Source organism: Oikopleura dioica, chromosome 1 (genome assembly GCF_907165135.1).
Source record: "Oikopleura dioica chromosome 1, OKI2018_I68_1.0, whole genome shotgun sequence".
NCBI lineage: Eukaryota > Metazoa > Chordata > Appendicularia > Copelata > Oikopleuridae > Oikopleura > Oikopleura dioica.
Genome location: NC_137291.1, coordinates 1,129,161 through 1,146,079, shown reverse-complemented (window position 1 = coordinate 1,146,079; position 16,919 = coordinate 1,129,161). Strand labels below are relative to the sequence as shown.

Below are 16,919 nucleotides of genomic sequence, written 5' to 3'. Positions count from 1 at the left end.
AAAGATTGCTCGAAGGTGTAAAAAAAGAAGCGCAAGAAAAAAAAATGAGATGGCGCCGCGCCACCTCCAAAACGTGATGAGCGCCACCAGCTGAAATAACGACGTGATCCTCCGCGTCATGAATAATTACATTTTTACCCTTTGAAGGTGTTGATTTCAGAAGTTTTTCAAAACCGCGAAATTTCTCAATAATAACCAAAAATAAGGATCGAATAATAAATGGAATAATAAATATATTTTTCTGAAACAATCAGCAGCCAAGTTTTAACTTTTTACGGCGCGTTCCCAGCGCGCAAGAGTTTTGAAAACCAAAGGAAGCAGGTGACATACTGTTGCGGTTACTTTTTGTACATTATTTTGTTATCAGTGTATTTGTAAGCGTGGATGGCGTAGTGCGGCCGGTGTTATCAACAGGTGCATTTTGCGGATAAGCGCAACCGAGCGCGAACAAACTTGAAATTGTATTTCCACCGCCAAATTTATTCGATTCTAGCTATTCAATTCTAGCAGCTGCGCGGAGAAGAAATCTTATTAGTAGGGGAAATCACTAATAATTGAGCTTTTTTTTGGGCTTAGTAGGGTAGGCATATAATACAGTTTTGATCAAATTGATCATAAATTTATTCAACCAAAGCAAGAAAACAGTAAATCAATCAGATGAAAATTAACATTGAGAATGATGGTATTTTTAGCATTTCATCTGATTGATTTACTGTTTTCTTGCTTTGGTTGAATAAATTTATGATCAATTTAGAAAAAAAAACACAAATAAAAAAAAAGAAGAAAATTGATAAAAAAATTTCTTCTTTTATTGAAATTTCAAATTTTTATTTGCAATTTTTATGCAGGTTCGATATTAAAATTAATTTCCAGCGCTTACAAGTCTTCAACTAAGCCTAATAAGTAGGGGAAATCACTAATAATTGAGCTTTTTTTTGGGCTTAGTAGGGTAGGCATATAATACAGTTTTAGATAGCCCAGAAGCTGGGGATCATTTTGACTATTGATACTGGGGGGTGATCTCGTACCCTGAGGGCATTTAGGTACCTCCAAAGTCCCAAAATCTGGCCAACTTCGGAAATTTGAATTTTTAAGTGCCTGGAGTGGCCTTTCAGAGCCAGCGACTATGCTAGAATTGTAGCCCAGGCTCTGACGGTCATTTTGAGATATAGAAAAGTACTGAGACCCCCGGGTTCCTGAGGAGCTAGAGGCCCTTGAAGTTGGGGAACTCGACAAAAAATGAGTACTTTTTCACAAAAGTACACTATTTGTGTCACAAATGCCTCCCAAAGACTTTTTATCTATGCTTCTTCATGAAAATATGTTCGAGAAAATATTTGGGGTCATCCGAGGTCACTCTAGGTCAGAAATTATGAAAAATTTAGAAAAACTGTCATTAGTGACCCGATCTGACCTCAGATGACCCCAAATGATTTCTCGAACATATTTTCATGAAGAAGCATAGATAAAAAGTCTTTGGGAGGCATTTGTGACACAAATAGTGTACTTTTGTGAAAAAGTACTCATTTTTGTCGAGTTCCCCAACTTCAAGGGCCTCTAGCTCCTCAGGAACCCGGGGGTCTCAGTACTTTTCTATATCTCAAAATGACCGTCAGAGCCTGGGCTACAATTCTAGCATAGTCGCTGGCTCTGAAAGGCCACTCCAGGCACTTAAAAATTCAAATTTCCGAAGTTGGCCAGATTTTGGGACTTTGGAGGTACCTAAATGCCCTCAGGGTACGAGATCACCCCCAGTATCAATAGTCAAAATGATCCCCAGCTTTTGGGCTATCTAAAACTGTATTATATGCCTACCCTACTAAGCCCAAAAAAGCTCAATTATTAGTGATTTCCCTACTTATTAGGCTTAGTTGAAGACTTGTAAGCGCTGGAAATTAATTTTAATATCGAACCTGCATAAAAATTGCAAATAAAAATTTGAAATTTCAATAAAAGAAGAAATTTTTATCAATTTTCTTCTTTTTTTATTTGTGTTTTTTCTAAATTGATCATAAATTTATTCAACCAAAGCAAGAAAACAGTAAATCAATCAGATGAAAATTAACATTGAGAATGATGGTATTTTTAGCATTTCATCTGATTGATTTACTGTTTTCTTGCTTTGGTTGAATAAATTTATGATCAATTTAGAAAAACACAAATAAAAAAGAAGAAAATTGATAAAAAATTTCTTCTTTTATTGAAATTTCAAATTTTTATTTGCAATTTTTATGCAGGTTCGATATTAAAATTAATTTCCAGCGCTTACAAGTCTTCAACTAAGCCTAATAAGTAGGGAAATCACTAATAATTGAGCTTTTTTGGGCTTAGTAGGGTAGGCATATAATACAGTTTTAGATAGCCCAAAAGCTGGGGATCATTTTGACTATTGATACTGGGGGTGATCTCGTACCCTGAGGGCATTTAGGTACCTCCAAAGTCCCAAAATCTGGCCAACTTCGGAAATTTGAATTTTTAAGTGCCTGGAGTGGCCTTTCAGAGCCAGCGACTATGCTAGAATTGTAGCCCAGGCTCTGACGGTCATTTTGAGATATAGAAAAGTACTGAGACCCCCGGGTTCCTGAGGAGCTAGAGGCCCTTGAAGTTGGGGAACTCGACAAAAAATGAGTACTTTTTCACAAAAAGTACACTATTTGTGTCACAAATGCCTCCCAAAGACTTTTTATCTATGCTTCTTCATGAAAATATGTTCGAGAAATCATTTGGGGTCATCTGAGGTCAGATCGGGTCACTAATGACAGTTTTTCTAAATTTTTCATAATTTCTGACCTAGAGTGACCTCGGATGACCCCAAATATTTTCTCGAACATATTTTCATGAAGAAGCATAGATAAAAAGTCTTTGGGAGGCATTTGTGACACAAATAGTGTACTTTTGTGAAAAAGTACTCATTTTTTGTCGAGTTCCCCAACTTCAAGGGCCTCTAGCTCCTCAGGAACCCGGGGGTCTCAGTACTTTTCTATATCTCAAAATGACCGTCAGAGCCTGGGCTACAATTCTAGCATAGTCGCTGGCTCTGAAAGGCCACTCCAGGCACTTAAAAATTCAAATTTCCGAAGTTGGCCAGATTTTGGGACTTTGGAGGTACCTAAATGCCCTCAGGGTACGAGATCACCCCCCAGTATCAATAGTCAAAATGATCCCCAGCTTTTGGGCTATCTAAAACTGTATTATATGCCTACCCTACTAAGCCCAAAAAAAAGCTCAATTATTAGTGATTTCCCCTACTTATTAGGCTTAGTTGAAGACTTGTAAGCGCTGGAAATTAATTTTAATATCGAACCTGCATAAAAATTGCAAATAAAAATTTGAAATTTCAATAAAAGAAGAAATTTTTTTATCAATTTTCTTCTTTTTTTTTATTTGTGTTTTTTTTTCTAAATTGATCATAAATTTATTCAACCAAAGCAAGAAAACAGTAAATCAATCAGATGAAAATTAACATTGAGAATGATGGTATTTTTAGCATTTCTGGCAATAATTCATAATTCAGGAAATTAAATATGGATGATTGAAATAAACTTGAGGAACTAGTACACACACTGTAACACTCGAATGAAAGCTTGAAGAGATTGGGAGGAGAAAAGAAAGAAGAAAAACAAAAAACGAAAAGGATGGAAAGAGCACCGTTTAAATATTATATCTTTGAGATATTGACCTTGCTTCTTATTTCTGAATATTGATCATGTTTTGAGGGTAGACCCCACCATAAATATAACCGGTTAGATAGGTTCAAAGGAGACTTTTAAATTAATAAAATTAAAAGTTTCTTCTTATGCTCAACTTTCTATTTTATCATCCTTTTATAGATACTTCGAATTCGTCTCGTCATAAAAGTGGTAAATCTTGAATTAAGGTTGAACTATTTTACTTATAAATAATGATGTTCAAAAGTCAACTTCTGAGAAAACCAACATGATGCGAAAAATATATAGTAACAATAAGAAGACAAGGTATGGATGAAACAATTTTAAGCACCGACGATTCAACTATCTTTTTATCAATTATTAAATAAACAAATAATTGTTGAGTCAGAATAAGAACAATATTTTTGAATTTATAAATATAACAGGCTGTAATTAACAGCAGACGAAATATTCGATTTGAAAGATTTTTCTTCCTTTTTTTTGCGTCATCAACAGTTCAGGAATTGTCAAACTGAAAAATTTATTTAAGAAAACATATAATTCGAGGTAAAAATCAAACCTTTAATTGTCAGATCGTCAGTAAGCATGATTCGTCGTTCAAAGCCGGAGACAGGCGTCAAGTCAAGCTAAAATTACTTTTTCAAAACTGAAGAAAATGAGCCATTCTCAAAATTAGAGCCCAACAACCTGCGTAGAAAAACTTAGTCAGGGTCCCAAAACAGCGTTTTCGAAAATACCCGTCGCTTTTTTAAGATTCTTTCGGAACCCTGACTCAGGTTTTCTACACAGATTGGCGAGTCCGTCTTGAAATGTATTCGAGATCTTACACTTTTGATTTTTGAGCGCATCGAAGAGAGGATGGAAAAGATTTTGTGGACTTTGGACGATTGACCCGCTTGGCTCGCTTTTTGGTAGAGCACAGTGGCAAAAAGCTCTTGAACGTATGATAAGGCGTTTCGTTGTTGCTGGTCGAGGTCGTCGTGGCGATCGGAGGTGAGGAGGACGAGCCCGGCCATGAGGCTCAAATCGACTTGGTCGACCCCGATCGCTCGAATTCTGAATTTTCATATTGAATCTATTTTTCAACAAAAACAGACCTTTGAGAGAGCAGAAAATACTCCTTGAACTTGGCGCCCCAGTTGTTTCCGACGCTGACCGTTTTGGCAACACTGAAGTTGGCTCCGTCTATGCCGGTGATCATCGATGCACGGGCATTCGTCGTCGCCGCCCAACGTAAAACGATGAGTTCGACAAAACAGCTCATTGTGATTCGATCGCGTTGGCGTTTGTCCGGAAAGAATTGCGTCACGAATGGAAGCGATTCAACGAAACCCATGACTTTTTCCAGATGGGAGAAGAGAAGGCCGCTTACTTTCTGCCGTAGAACGGGACGATCAGTCTAGCAGTCAGTTGATAATTTAATAATATAAAAGGACCGTAGCGCTTCAGGTTCACTGAACCTAAAGTCTCAATCTCAAGCGGGTTCAGACGGAGATTTCAACCCTTGATAGGCGGAGCGAAACGATAGATAAGTGTCGAAAAATGTCCACAGATGCTAACTAGTTTCATTGAAATCGATCTTTTGATGTTTGATGAATTTTTCTCTGTAAAAATGTAGACATTTTTCGAATACTAATAGTATTCCATAATGGATTCAAGATATTCATAAATGACCAAAGATGTCAAAATCTTGGGAACTTTGGATATATCAAGATATCGACAGCGGAAAGGAGATCTAAGTCGTACCTGACTGCAAATAGTAGCGACTTGAGGCGGACTTGGTGGGCCAAAAAAGCGCCCGTTTATATTCTGCTGAAATCTGTTCATGCTCATTTCGCTCGTTGCTCGTATGCCCGCGTAATCTTCCCAGAATGACAGGAGCCTTCGCACCTCGCTCGATTCTGTATAAAATGTTTGCACCACCGGTGGAACGCGATAAAGAGCATTTGAAGTCTGCTCTTGCTGACTCGGGCTTCTGCTGCTGAAGTCGAAGATATTTGAACTTTGAGGACTGGCGGCGGGGGAGTTTTCGGACGAAGTCAAGCGTGCGCGATTTGGTGAGCTTGCACCCGTTTGAGAGGCCCCGGAGCTTTCCCTTTTCCGCTTCTTGTTTCGAAACGCAGCAGTTCCTGAACGGGTTTTTGAAAGGCGAAATAGGGTAAAATCAGATGGTCAGAACTCGATCTGATTTTGAAGATCGTTACCTTGTACGTATTCTGCGCACATTCCCGCATTCGTGCAGGCGAGGAAACGACAGTGTTGGCATTTGAGTGATGCTTCTCTCGCTGTAAGACCAAATAACGAGCTCGACATTTTGTTCTGAATCGATAAATGAAGAAATGGACACGAGTTTGCATTAATCAAAGGTTACCCGGATGCACGGGAGCTGCGTCTTGTTACTTTTCTCCATAGAAAGGACGATCCTTCTGAAGAAAACGCGACACGAATCGCAACTGATCGCATTGTACTTGATTCCGTTCGCTTCTCGGTCGCAGATTGAGCATTTTTCACCTGCAAAGAGCTTCTTTTGTCTTTTCTCGGGTATTCGAAGCATACTTTTTGATTTCAACTTTTTCAAGCGAGCGCAAGGACGCCTGGCAAAATATAAAGATCTGACGCCAGAGAATAACAGTCATCGAGCGCGCGTCCTTTGAGCTCAAATAGTATATGCCAGGTTTTTCGTTTTGATCGATAAAGCGAATCATATATGCTGATTACATTTTCAAAATGGATATCATGGCTGTTGATTTCGAGTCCTTTGAAATTACCCGCTATTTTTCTCCGGGTAACCCGCAGTTTTTTACACGGGTAACTCGCGCGGAGACCCGTGCGTGTAAATCGGGTAAATGAGTAAAGGAAAATCGCGAGTAGCCCGCGACGCGAGTAGAATCGGAGAGAAGGGTAGCGGAGAATCCCGGATTACTCGCGAAAACATACGCTACGATTGTGAATGGATGGGGTTGCGCTGGTGGGATTTCGGCCGGAAACGTGTTGTTTTCAACAAACGCTGAAACCAAGTGACCATAAACGTAAATTAAAGGGGATCCTATAAAAATTAGCGAAAATTAAAAATTTTTGATTTTTGATGGTAGAATAGCGATTTTTTTCGGAAAATACCACGAGTAACGGACATTTGGTCGAATAACTCGAAACCACAACGACCCAAAACCGAATCAAGACCACCAAAAGAAAGTGCGGACGATGCTCTCTATAAATAAATTGTAACCTCGTCCGGTAATGTCCGGTAACGGAAATAATGCCAATTTGAAAATTTCCATTTTTGCAAAAAAATCGCCCAGTTCCTTGATTATTTAATTTAAGGGGCTTGACGGCCCTTCGGGCCGTCTCAGCCCAGTTCCTTGATTATTAAATTTAAGGGGCTTGACGGCCCTTCGGGCCGTCTCAGCCCAGTTCCTTGATTATTAAATTTAAGGGGCTTGACGGCCCTTCGGGCCGTCTCAGCGCAGTTCCTTGATTATTAAATTAAGGGGCTTGACGGCCCTTCGGGCCGTCTCAGCCCAGTTCCTTGATTATTTAATTTAACGGGCTTGCCGGCCCTTCGGGCCGTCTCAGCCCAGTTCCTTGATTATTAAATTTAAGGGGCTTGCCGGCCCTTCGGGCCGTCTCAGCCCAGTTCCTTGATTATTAAATTTAAGGGGCTTGACGGCCCTTCGGGCCGTCTCAGCCCAGTTCCTTGATTATTAAATTTAAGGGGCTTGCCGGCCCTTCGGGCCGTCTCAGCGCAGATCCTTGATTATTAAATTAAGGGGCTTGACGGCCCTTCGGGCCGTCTCAGCCCAGTTCCTTGATTATTTAATTTAACGGGCTTGCCGGCCCTTCGGGCCGTCTCAGCCCAGTTCCTTGATTATTAAATTTAAGGGGCTTGACGGCCCTTCGGGCCGTCTCAGCCCAGTTCCTTGATTATTAAATTTAAGGGGCTTGCCGGCCCTTCGGGCCGTCTCAGCCCAGTTCCTTGATTATTAAATTTAAGGGGCTTGACGGCCCTTCGGGCCGTCTCAGCCCAGTTCCTTGATTATTAAATTTAAGGGGCTTGCCGGCCCTTCGGGCCGTCTCAGCCCAGTTCCTTGATTATTTAATTTAACGGGCTTGCCGACCCTTCGGGCCGTCTCAGCGCAGTTCCTTGATTATTAAATTAAGGGGCTTGACGGCCCTTCGGGCCGTCTCAGCCCAGTTCCTTGATTATTTAATTTAACGGGCTTGCCGGCCCTTCGGGCCGTCTCAGCCCAGTTCCTTGATTATTAAATTTAAGGGGCTTGACGGCCCTTCGGGCCGTCTCAGCCCAGTTCCTTGATTATTAAATTTAAGGGGCTTGACGGCCCTTCGGGCCGTCTCAGCCCAGTTCCTTGATTATTAAATTTAAGGGGCTTGCCGGCCCTTCGGGCCGTCTCAGCCCAGTTCCTTGATTATTAAATTTAAGGGGCTTGACGGCCCTTCGGGCCGTCTCAGCCCAGTTCCTTGATTATTAAATTTAAGGGGCTTGCCGGCCCTTCGGGCCGTCTCAGCCCAGTTCCTTGATTATTAAATTTAAGGGGCTTGACGGCCCTTCGGGCCGTCTCAGCGCAGTTCCTTGATTATTAAATTAAGGGGCTTGACGGCCCTTCGGGCCGTCTCAGCCCAGTTCCTTGATTATTTAATTTAACGGGCTTGCCGACCCTTCGGGCCGTCTCAGCGCAGTTCCTTGATTATTAAATTAAGGGGCTTGACGGCCCTTCGGGCCGTCTCAGCCAAGTTCCTTGATTATAAAATCATTATTCGACTTATAAAAGGGTCTTCTATGTTTGATCAGGCTTAATTTTGCAAAAATAAAAAATCGATTTTTTGACACCTATACCCTTAATTTTTCGATTTTTTTTTTGATTTTTTTCTTGATAAGGACCTTGAGGTCTGAAGAAATATGTCCACAAAATTTCATCCCTCCAGACCAAGTGCAAAAAGAGTCGATTTTTCCACTGGCGAATTTACACTGCGAAATTTACTTATAAATTTATTCGCAAATAAATTGTCTGTTTATTTAATTTTTTTTAAGAACGGTAAAAAATCAGTAAAAAATTTTCGAAAATTTTGAATTTGAAATTTGAAAATTGATTGCAGTTTGTCGCTTAGCGTGAGGAAAAAAGGGGTACGGGTAATTTCGAGTAACCCGCCGCGCGAGTAGAAACGGGTAAAAGGGTAGCGGATTATCGCGAGCTACTCGGCGGCAAGGAGAAAAATCGTAGGGCGGGTAGCCCGCGAAAAGACTCTCCGCGCGAGTAACCCGTTGAAAAATCTGCGGATTACCCGGAGAAAAATTGCGGGTAATTTTGAAGGACTCGAAATCAACAGCCCTGATGGATATCGTTATAAAGAGCTACGTACGTAGAAATCATTGAATCGATTTTTTCGAGGTGCAAGTTACTAATGCGTGAATATATAATTTCTGACTTCGAGACTTTCAGTCTCGAGTTCAGCTCTGAACTTCAGAGTCTAAACTTCAAAGTAATATTATTACGATTTTATAATTCCAAAAGAAATGATGCTTTACAAAAGTGAATCGCTGATTGAAAGTCTAAAACTGCGATACTGATTGCTAACAAAGTAAAATTGCTGTCATAAATAGAGAAGCCGCAGGAGGCAAGCAACAAATATTCATTTAGAATCGCAGCTTTTCAGTGTTAGGTTTCAATAAGCAAAAGAAAATGACCGCGCTTAAACCCGATCCTTCCCGTTTTCTTGACAATCGCTGACATGAAATTTCCTAGCGCGTGTCTCTGCTTCAAGTTTCTTTCGTCTGCTGCACGATGGTTCGTTTGAGATAAAAGAGACTCCGCAAATATTTGACAGTTACAATTTGCCGACCTAAGAAAAGAGTGTTAGCAAATAGGCACGGGTTCGTTGCGAGCATGACTGCTCATTTGTCTTCTGAGCTGGCGAAACTCTCCAAGCCAAAGCAGACAGGGAAGGAAGCCGCGCACGCCAAAAAAGACGTACTCGACAGCTTAACCCTATACATATTGCAACTTTGGTAATTTCTTAGACGGTATTTCCCGATCAAGGCGGAAATTGAAGAGCAATTGCTAGAAACCTGCGTTATTCATCATTTTTTCGCGATTGAAAATGAATAATACTCTTGAAAAAAGAATCGGCACCGATCCCGACTCACGCTTTGGATGAAAATCGATATTCTTAAATAAGAGGCGTTGGAGTGCGCCTTAAACCATGGGAGGCTCTGCTCTAAGGTCCTAAAATAATGGTTCTAAAACAAGCTTTTTTCGACGCTTTTGTCCCCAGGATATGATTGTGAAAAGGTACCCCGGGTCTTATACCCATGATTCATTTCTGAAGGGTATCCTCCGATCCCTAGGAGTCCTTTTTGAAGGGTATCCTGTGTGTAATCCCTAGGATCAGGGATGTGCCTTCGCAGTGCGGATTCCATTGCAGCCTTCCGTATTGTCACCGGGCAAGGACATTTCAGCTCGTTTAAACAGGTTCTTTTTCTTACCAAATTTGTCAAGGGATTCGAAAAGCGCTCATAATAAGCGATGACAAAGTCAAGCTTTTAGCTTTGAAGCGTACACTCAAGTGCCAAGAGTAAAATATGCGACCTTTAGAAACGTCCAATAAAAACGCACATTTGTTCTTAACTGTTTCTATTTATCTCGTTAAACACTGTGTTTAACGTTAATTTGTCAATTTTCGCAGATATATTTCTCTCCAATCAATAGCCGCTCTCAAATTAAAAATAGGTGTCGGATTAAATCGCCCCAAGACTTGAAAAAAGCGAGATAAAGCTTTCATAACAAGCGCTGAAAATGATAACAACGCAGCTCGCTCGCTTGCGCCCGCTTGAAAGCTCCAACACTTGTTCGCTGATGTCATCTGTGAGTACCGTAATCCCTAATTACTTCCGTTCATTTTTGGAAAAAATACTTTGCAGAACGAATCCTGATCAGACCATGGCTGCAATTAAGCCATCAAATTATCGGATTTCCGGAAAAACAACGATTTTGGGCCTTTATTGAAAATTTAACATACAGACCTTTTCAGAGCCAAAAAAATATGTCATTTTTTTGAAAATTTTAATTGACGGAGGAAAAACGGGGTTCCTTGAAAATTGTGGTGAACAGCTCTACTGCAGAGCCTCTGCAGCTTCGCTGCCCGTGGTCCTAAGATGCCAAAGTCTTATCAAGGGTTCATTTCCTTTTGTATTTAGTGTTAAACAGGCAATATTTTGTGTATAAATAGCGAAGACGTTGTTCCGCTTAATCATTGATGTAAAAAAGTTTTTACTAAAAACTCAAGTTAACTTTAGCACACAAGATAGGAAACAGGACGGGGTCCAAAAAACAGAACCAGTTACGGGGGTTTTAACTAGTAAGGATTCCGCGGCAAGGCCCCAAGCTAAGACTCTTTAGCAACGAGTCTTCACCACTGGTAAGAACCCCGGATAATTCTTACTTATCAAATCAGCTTGTCAAAGACGGAACGAAACTGTAGATCGTGCTGGCCCGATTTCTGAATAAAATATATTCGTCATAACTTGGAAATTATGAATACATACATTTGTTTTGCAGTTTTAGAGTACAGAAATTATATTCCATTAAAGAGATCAATTAAAAATAACATTTCATTTATTTAGCAGAAGCTTTTCGCCATTTCGGCCTATTCAGTGCTTTTTTATGCAAAACTCAAGTTCTGTCTTTGCATCAAAAAAGCACTTAAGAAGCCGAAATGGCGAAAAGCTTCTGCTAAATAAATGAAATGAAATTAAAAATAAGTATGATTGACTGAACTCAAGGCTAAGAAATTCAGATTAACTTGGTGGTGGGTTGAAGCGACAAAGTTTCTCGAATCTACTGTGTCTTGAGAAAGAGAAGCATTAACCTTGTTACGGGGGAAATTCGATAAGAGTCCGATATCACAGCTGCAAAAGAGTTCCTGCCTGGGTTCACTAGAAAGATAATAGCACCGATTTCAAGATCAGAATTGAATTACACGAAATCACAAAAAAATAATAAAATTTTACCTGGGCTTAGCCTTACTAAGAACTACCCAAAAAAGATTAATCGTAGCTAAGAAAAGCTAACTATCATGCGCGTCTGTAAAAATTTGAATTCATTGTTTAAAATCAAATAATAAAGTTCAAGAACATCTTCGTTATATTTCTTTTCAAAGTTTGAAAGTTCAAAAAGTCTGGGCGAAAAAATCAATCGAGCATCGTTGAAGTAGAAACAAAGAAGGCAATTGAACAGGCAATAAAATATGAATGCACAAAGGACATCATTTTCACGTGACAAAACGTTTTCTCCTCTTCGTTTTTTTTCTTCCAAAATTTTTATTACGAGGCGAAAATGAAGCAGGAACAGTTGGGTGGAGGATCATCCCTTCGCAGCCGAATGGAATTGTTTGTTCAGATTACCGGATATCATTCGTAGTTTCATCAGTAGATCAACGATTTTAGCTTTAGTTTGGATTCAAAATTGAATGCAACCAAATAAAAGCGCAATTTCTTCAAAAGTTGAATCCTTTCCTATTCGCTTCGTCGCCGTCTCAGGGAATTTATCCACAACGAACTGCCTCAAAATGTCCCTGAAGATCTCCTGAACCCGGTACAATTGACATCTGTCCACATCTTTTGCGACTCCTCTATCAGGTGACATGAGAATCAGAACCACGATGATCGCGAATTCTTCTTCCAGGAGTTGCAGTTTTCTGACCCATTTGATAAAGTCGCTCAGAATTGAAATACAACTTGAGGAAACACCGGACTTCTGGAGCGATTCGGCGGAATATCGTGCGCCGTTCACGCTCGCCACTAGAGTTATTAGATGTCAAAACGACCTCGTAAAACAAGAACAGTAGATTTTGAGGGCGAAGAAGAATAACATCATAATTACCTCCGTTTCCTCCTGCGCAACAAGCAGCTCGGAGAAAGATAATCTCGACAATCGACTCCTTGGTTATCAATTTCCGCGTTGCTTCCGTCAAATCGTTGTAAAACGGCATCGCTTCGACCAGCAACAAGATAAATTGCTAGTGTTATTGTTAATTGTGTAAAATTATTCGGCGATTGTACCAAATGAAGCTGCGAGAGAGCGATAAGATGGCCCATTCTTGATCGCATCGCGGCGATAGAATCTTCTTCCGGATACTCAGGAACGTTTATTGATATCTCCCGCAGTTTTTTCTGAATGACCACAAATGGATTCGTCTTTTTGATGGGACGCATCGTTTTTGGCATTTCTGGTGGCTTTTTATCCATTGCCGCCGCTGAAATCGGCGGTTATTCGTTGATTCGTTGCCCCCTATCTAGGATCTCCCCTATCCCTAGAACATTTTACTTACATACTCCGTCGCGATACAAGCCCCAAAAATTTATGACCATTTTTAAGAGCTCTTCTTCTCCAGGATTAAGCGCCGGATACTTTCCATTTGTCTAAAAAGTATAAATTTATCTTTAAATTTGCTGCAAGGATGGATAATTGTAATAATTGTATATATACAATATAACACGCCCATTCAGCGTTGATAAATTTACGTTTTTGTTCTGAAGATAGTGCTTCGCCATACCACCCTTTTGGCAAGCATCGAAGCGGCAATATTTACACTTTCGGCTGAGAAAATAGTCCTGTAAAGGGTTACACTTCTATTCCAAACTCTAGAGCCCCGAAAATTTGAATTTAGTCAAAAATGCATAAACCTCGAAAACGTCGATAAGATTTATCAAAATTCAATGTAACCAATCCTTCATACACTCGCCGACTTTCGTCCCTTTGCACCTAAAAGCCCTTGTTTCAAGAATCGCCCTTCTGTAAAACCCCTTGCAGCCCTCGCAGGACACGACATTGTAGTGAAATCCGCTTGCTTTATCGCCGCAAACTAAAAAAAATAACCAAACCGAGCTTCTTTTCCGTATTTTTTACTTTTACAACATTCGCCATCGTAGAGTTTCGGAACAGGTCCTTTCTTCTTTGTCGGTTTTTCGATGTTCGGAACTGGAAGCCGTGGATGCTGCATCGGCGGCCCGGCGATGGAAGCAGAAGTTATCGGCGGCCTTCGGATCGGGCTTGCTGTCGGACGATGCATGACGGGCGATTTCGAAGTTGTCGGAATGGAAGAGTTGATGAATTGGACGTCTTCCCCGTCGGAAATGTTTGACGCGAAATTCAGCATGCTGAATTTGTGGGTCAAATATGAACAGGCTCAAACTGTGCTGAATGCAAGATAACCAGCTCCATCTACGCGGCTTTTAACAAGGCCATAAATAGGAGAGACCATCATACATGCTGCAGAACTCTGAATAGGAAACTAACCCTTTGAAAAGCTTCTGCTGTGGCAAAGTAAGGTAGATGTCCCTTAGCTCATCATTGTCCATCCTTGGTTCTGCATGTTTTTGCTTGAAGTTTCCCGGGATTTCATACGGGCTTTCTGGTGATCAATAACTGTTTCATTTTGAGACGCTTAGCTCGGGCGCAGAGTTCAATTCACTAAAGTTCAAAACAGCCTCGTCCGGGCGAAAGGCATTACTGATGGATGGGTTGATTCAATGTCGCTAGTAGCAGGCCTGTAGGAAGCCTACCACACTCAGTAATCTCCATTAGTGGCCGCGACGAGGTAAAAAGGAAGAAAATGGACACTGGCAACTTTCGATCTATAAATTGATAAATCACATTCCTGACTCTGGTAACTGGATCAGGCCGTTGGCAGATGACAGAGCTTCGCTGAACCGGTTCTGGTCTCTTCCTCTCTTTCTCTGGATAATTCGGGTTCCTGATTATCACGCTTTGGCGCTCCATATTTTCGCGATCTCACCTTTTTATCTGAAATAAAAGAAAATAAGAAAAATAAATTCGTTCAAAAAATTCGTCAAGAATGCTTTCCTGGAAAAGTTGCTAATTTGAAGGCATTTCTTATTGACAAAGATCAAGATCTAAGCTGATTAAATACAATATAAAACAAGCAATACAGAATCCGCTGCTCTAAAAAAAGTTCCCTCTTTCGCTATTTTTCTCTGTTTAAAATAACTCTGTCAACTGAGTCTGCCAAGTTCGATTCCATTAATGGCCGCTGGCGATTTTAGAACTCCGAGTCCAGGCTACTATCTTATCAGTTGACTTGTTTGCCCAATACGCTTAAGTTAAGCCAATTAAATGAAGCGATCACATCCCTTATCTGTTCCATTATAACCTGACCGTTATTTTCTAAATCTGTTTATGAAGATTCTTCAATTGTAGAAGCCTGGCTCTGAGTTCCGAAAGGGCTGTTCTTTAGTGCTGTCTTGTGGCTTATTTAAAAAAAGCCGCGAAGCGGCTTCTTCAGGATAATAATCGCAATATTTATAATATTCTGGCGAAGCCTCTTTGTGTCTTCGCGATACGGCTTATTATCGGATCGCTTAACCGATGGCTAAAATGGACCATAAGTTATGGGACCTAACTCAGCTTTTAAAACAGGTTCTGGGCTCAGCATTCGACCTGATGTAAGACCATGGTTTTTCACCTGGCCGAAGTGCATTGAGTGTGACTCAAGTCAGGTCGCGGAGCCCAGACTGTTACTCTTTTATCCTTTACTAGAGCAGTTTCTGTTTCAAGATAAATTCATTTTAGATTATGGGGTGTTTTTGGCTCACGTAGAAGTTATAATCAGGCCTGTTAAGCTTAATGAACCGTCAAAATTTGTCAAAAACGATCAAGCTTTTTTCTGATAAAACAGGGTAAAGGGGGGAGTCCTCGTTGTCTCTGGTCTGTTCAAACTCTGAAGGTAAAGTTCTGAGTTAGCCCTTGCCACGCGAGGCGATCGATCGAACAGAGCAGCGTGGTCCAGTGAGGTTCATTTTTAGACGCGAGATTTATCAGCGTACAAAACTCGACAATCACCTCGTAGGCGCAGGACGACTTATTGCTCGCACGCCCCGCGCAAAATACGCACTTTTATGTATTCAAAATTGATTCACTTGAAAAGTGGTTTAACCTTAACTAACCTTATCTTTCCTAAAAGGCTTTCTTGTCTAATTTCAAAGCCTTTCAGCTTTATTTTCAAACAAAAATTTGAAGCGTCTTTCCATCGAAAAAATCGCTTGTATTTCTGAGTTCAAATTTACCTGATAAAAAAGGAGTGTTGAAAATAGAAGGCCACGCCCAGAAAAGCTTCCTTTTCTTCGTTGATTTCCGAGTTCGATCAAATTAATCACAATTTTCTCTGAAAAATAAAAAGAAATTACGTGGCGCATTTGTTAAAAATAAGCCTAGAGGCGGGAGCCATGAAATGAATCACGATTTCCGAAGAAGTTTTTAATGAAAACTATTTTTCTCTTGGTTTTACGAAAAAACATAATGTCAGAATAATCAAGTCATTTAATTGCCAGAATCAGAAGCGAGCAGCGGAGATCGCATCGGTGATTGACTTGTTTCTTGTAAACATAAAGTCGTCATCAGAGAAAACATTTGCGTGACAACTACCCACCCAGGGAAATTTCAAACATCAATAAAGAGAGACTTCTCAAAAGCGTCGCCATTTTAACAGATGTCGGAATCTGAGACAAATAATATCAAAAATTTGCTAAAATTGCAATCATTTCGAGGAAAAATCAGGATAATTTGATAAAAAATAATTTCTATTTATCAAATTTAAAATTTAATTTTAATCAGTTTTGTCTAATTGCAAATTGTATGACTTTATTGATTAAAAAATTAAAAAAAAAATGACTTTCAAAAATTCTTAATTTTTCGGAATCGCCCTTTTCTCTATTTAATTTCCGAAATGGAATTCAAATAAGATCGCGTTTGACGAATCGACGGAAAATTCTGCGCGGTCATTGACCGGTGATGGTTTTCTCTTTCTCCGTAATGAATGGAAATCAGCCTCACTGAGTCAGTAGAAAAGAGTGGGACTCCGCCACCCTTAGGGCAGGCAAGCAGTGATCGATGCCAGATCATTCTAAGTCTGTAAACGCAAATAACTGCTGTTTACTTTCAACTGGCAAAATATTGACATTGAATGACCGCGGTGAAATTTGCGCGGCGAAACTGAAATGTCTGACCCCACCAAAAAGGTCACTTTGGACCAAGGCGAAGTTCTGATAAAAATCTCTTTTTTTGTCTTTTTTTGAAATTTTCTCGGTTTATCAAGTTTAGTTTACTCTTGGCGATGGACGAATATCTTTAAACATTCCTTTTCATTTCCGGTTGAAAACATGAAAAACAAAATAATGAAGAGGGCGTGAAAAGGCTCTTTACAGTACTACAATATGCTCTT

General features: G+C 40.2%; 2 protein-coding genes across 4 annotated transcripts; both read right to left on the bottom strand.

The window, feature by feature from the left end:
• Positions 1-3,375: 3,375 nt before the first annotated feature.
• Positions 3,376-11,183, bottom strand: LOC145699344 (uncharacterized). Of its 3 annotated transcripts, none has more exons than XM_081776614.1 (9): positions 11,124-11,183; positions 9,390-9,524; positions 6,040-6,202; positions 5,873-5,987; positions 5,415-5,797; positions 4,766-5,067; positions 4,496-4,724; positions 4,228-4,294; positions 3,376-4,179 (listed from the first exon to the last, which is right to left on the bottom strand). In XM_081776614.1, exons 2-9 carry the CDS (start codon positions 9,413-9,415, stop codon positions 4,175-4,177), a joined length of 1,290 nt encoding a protein of 429 aa, XP_081632740.1. In that variant the 5' UTR covers positions 9,416-9,524; positions 11,124-11,183; the 3' UTR covers positions 3,376-4,174. The 3 variants fall into 3 exon arrangements, with proteins under 3 accessions (XP_081632740.1, XP_081632746.1, XP_081632754.1); XM_081776620.1 differs by lacking the exon at positions 11,124-11,183 and adding an exon at positions 10,311-11,063; XM_081776628.1 differs by lacking the exon at positions 11,124-11,183 and adding an exon at positions 10,168-10,300.
• A 22-nt stretch (positions 11,184-11,205) lies between these two features.
• On the bottom strand, positions 11,206-15,887 carry LOC145699333 (oxysterols receptor LXR-alpha-like). Its single transcript, XM_081776602.1, has 10 exons — positions 15,766-15,887; positions 14,342-14,485; positions 13,979-14,091; positions 13,589-13,839; positions 13,413-13,544; positions 13,204-13,295; positions 13,011-13,101; positions 12,742-12,935; positions 12,563-12,698; positions 11,206-12,480 (listed from the first exon to the last, which is right to left on the bottom strand). The coding sequence occupies exons 2-10, from the start codon at positions 14,459-14,461 to the stop codon at positions 12,140-12,142; spliced, it is 1,470 nt and encodes a 489-aa protein (XP_081632728.1). The 5' UTR covers positions 14,462-14,485; positions 15,766-15,887; the 3' UTR covers positions 11,206-12,139.
• Between the last annotated feature and the right edge of the window lie 1,032 nt (positions 15,888-16,919).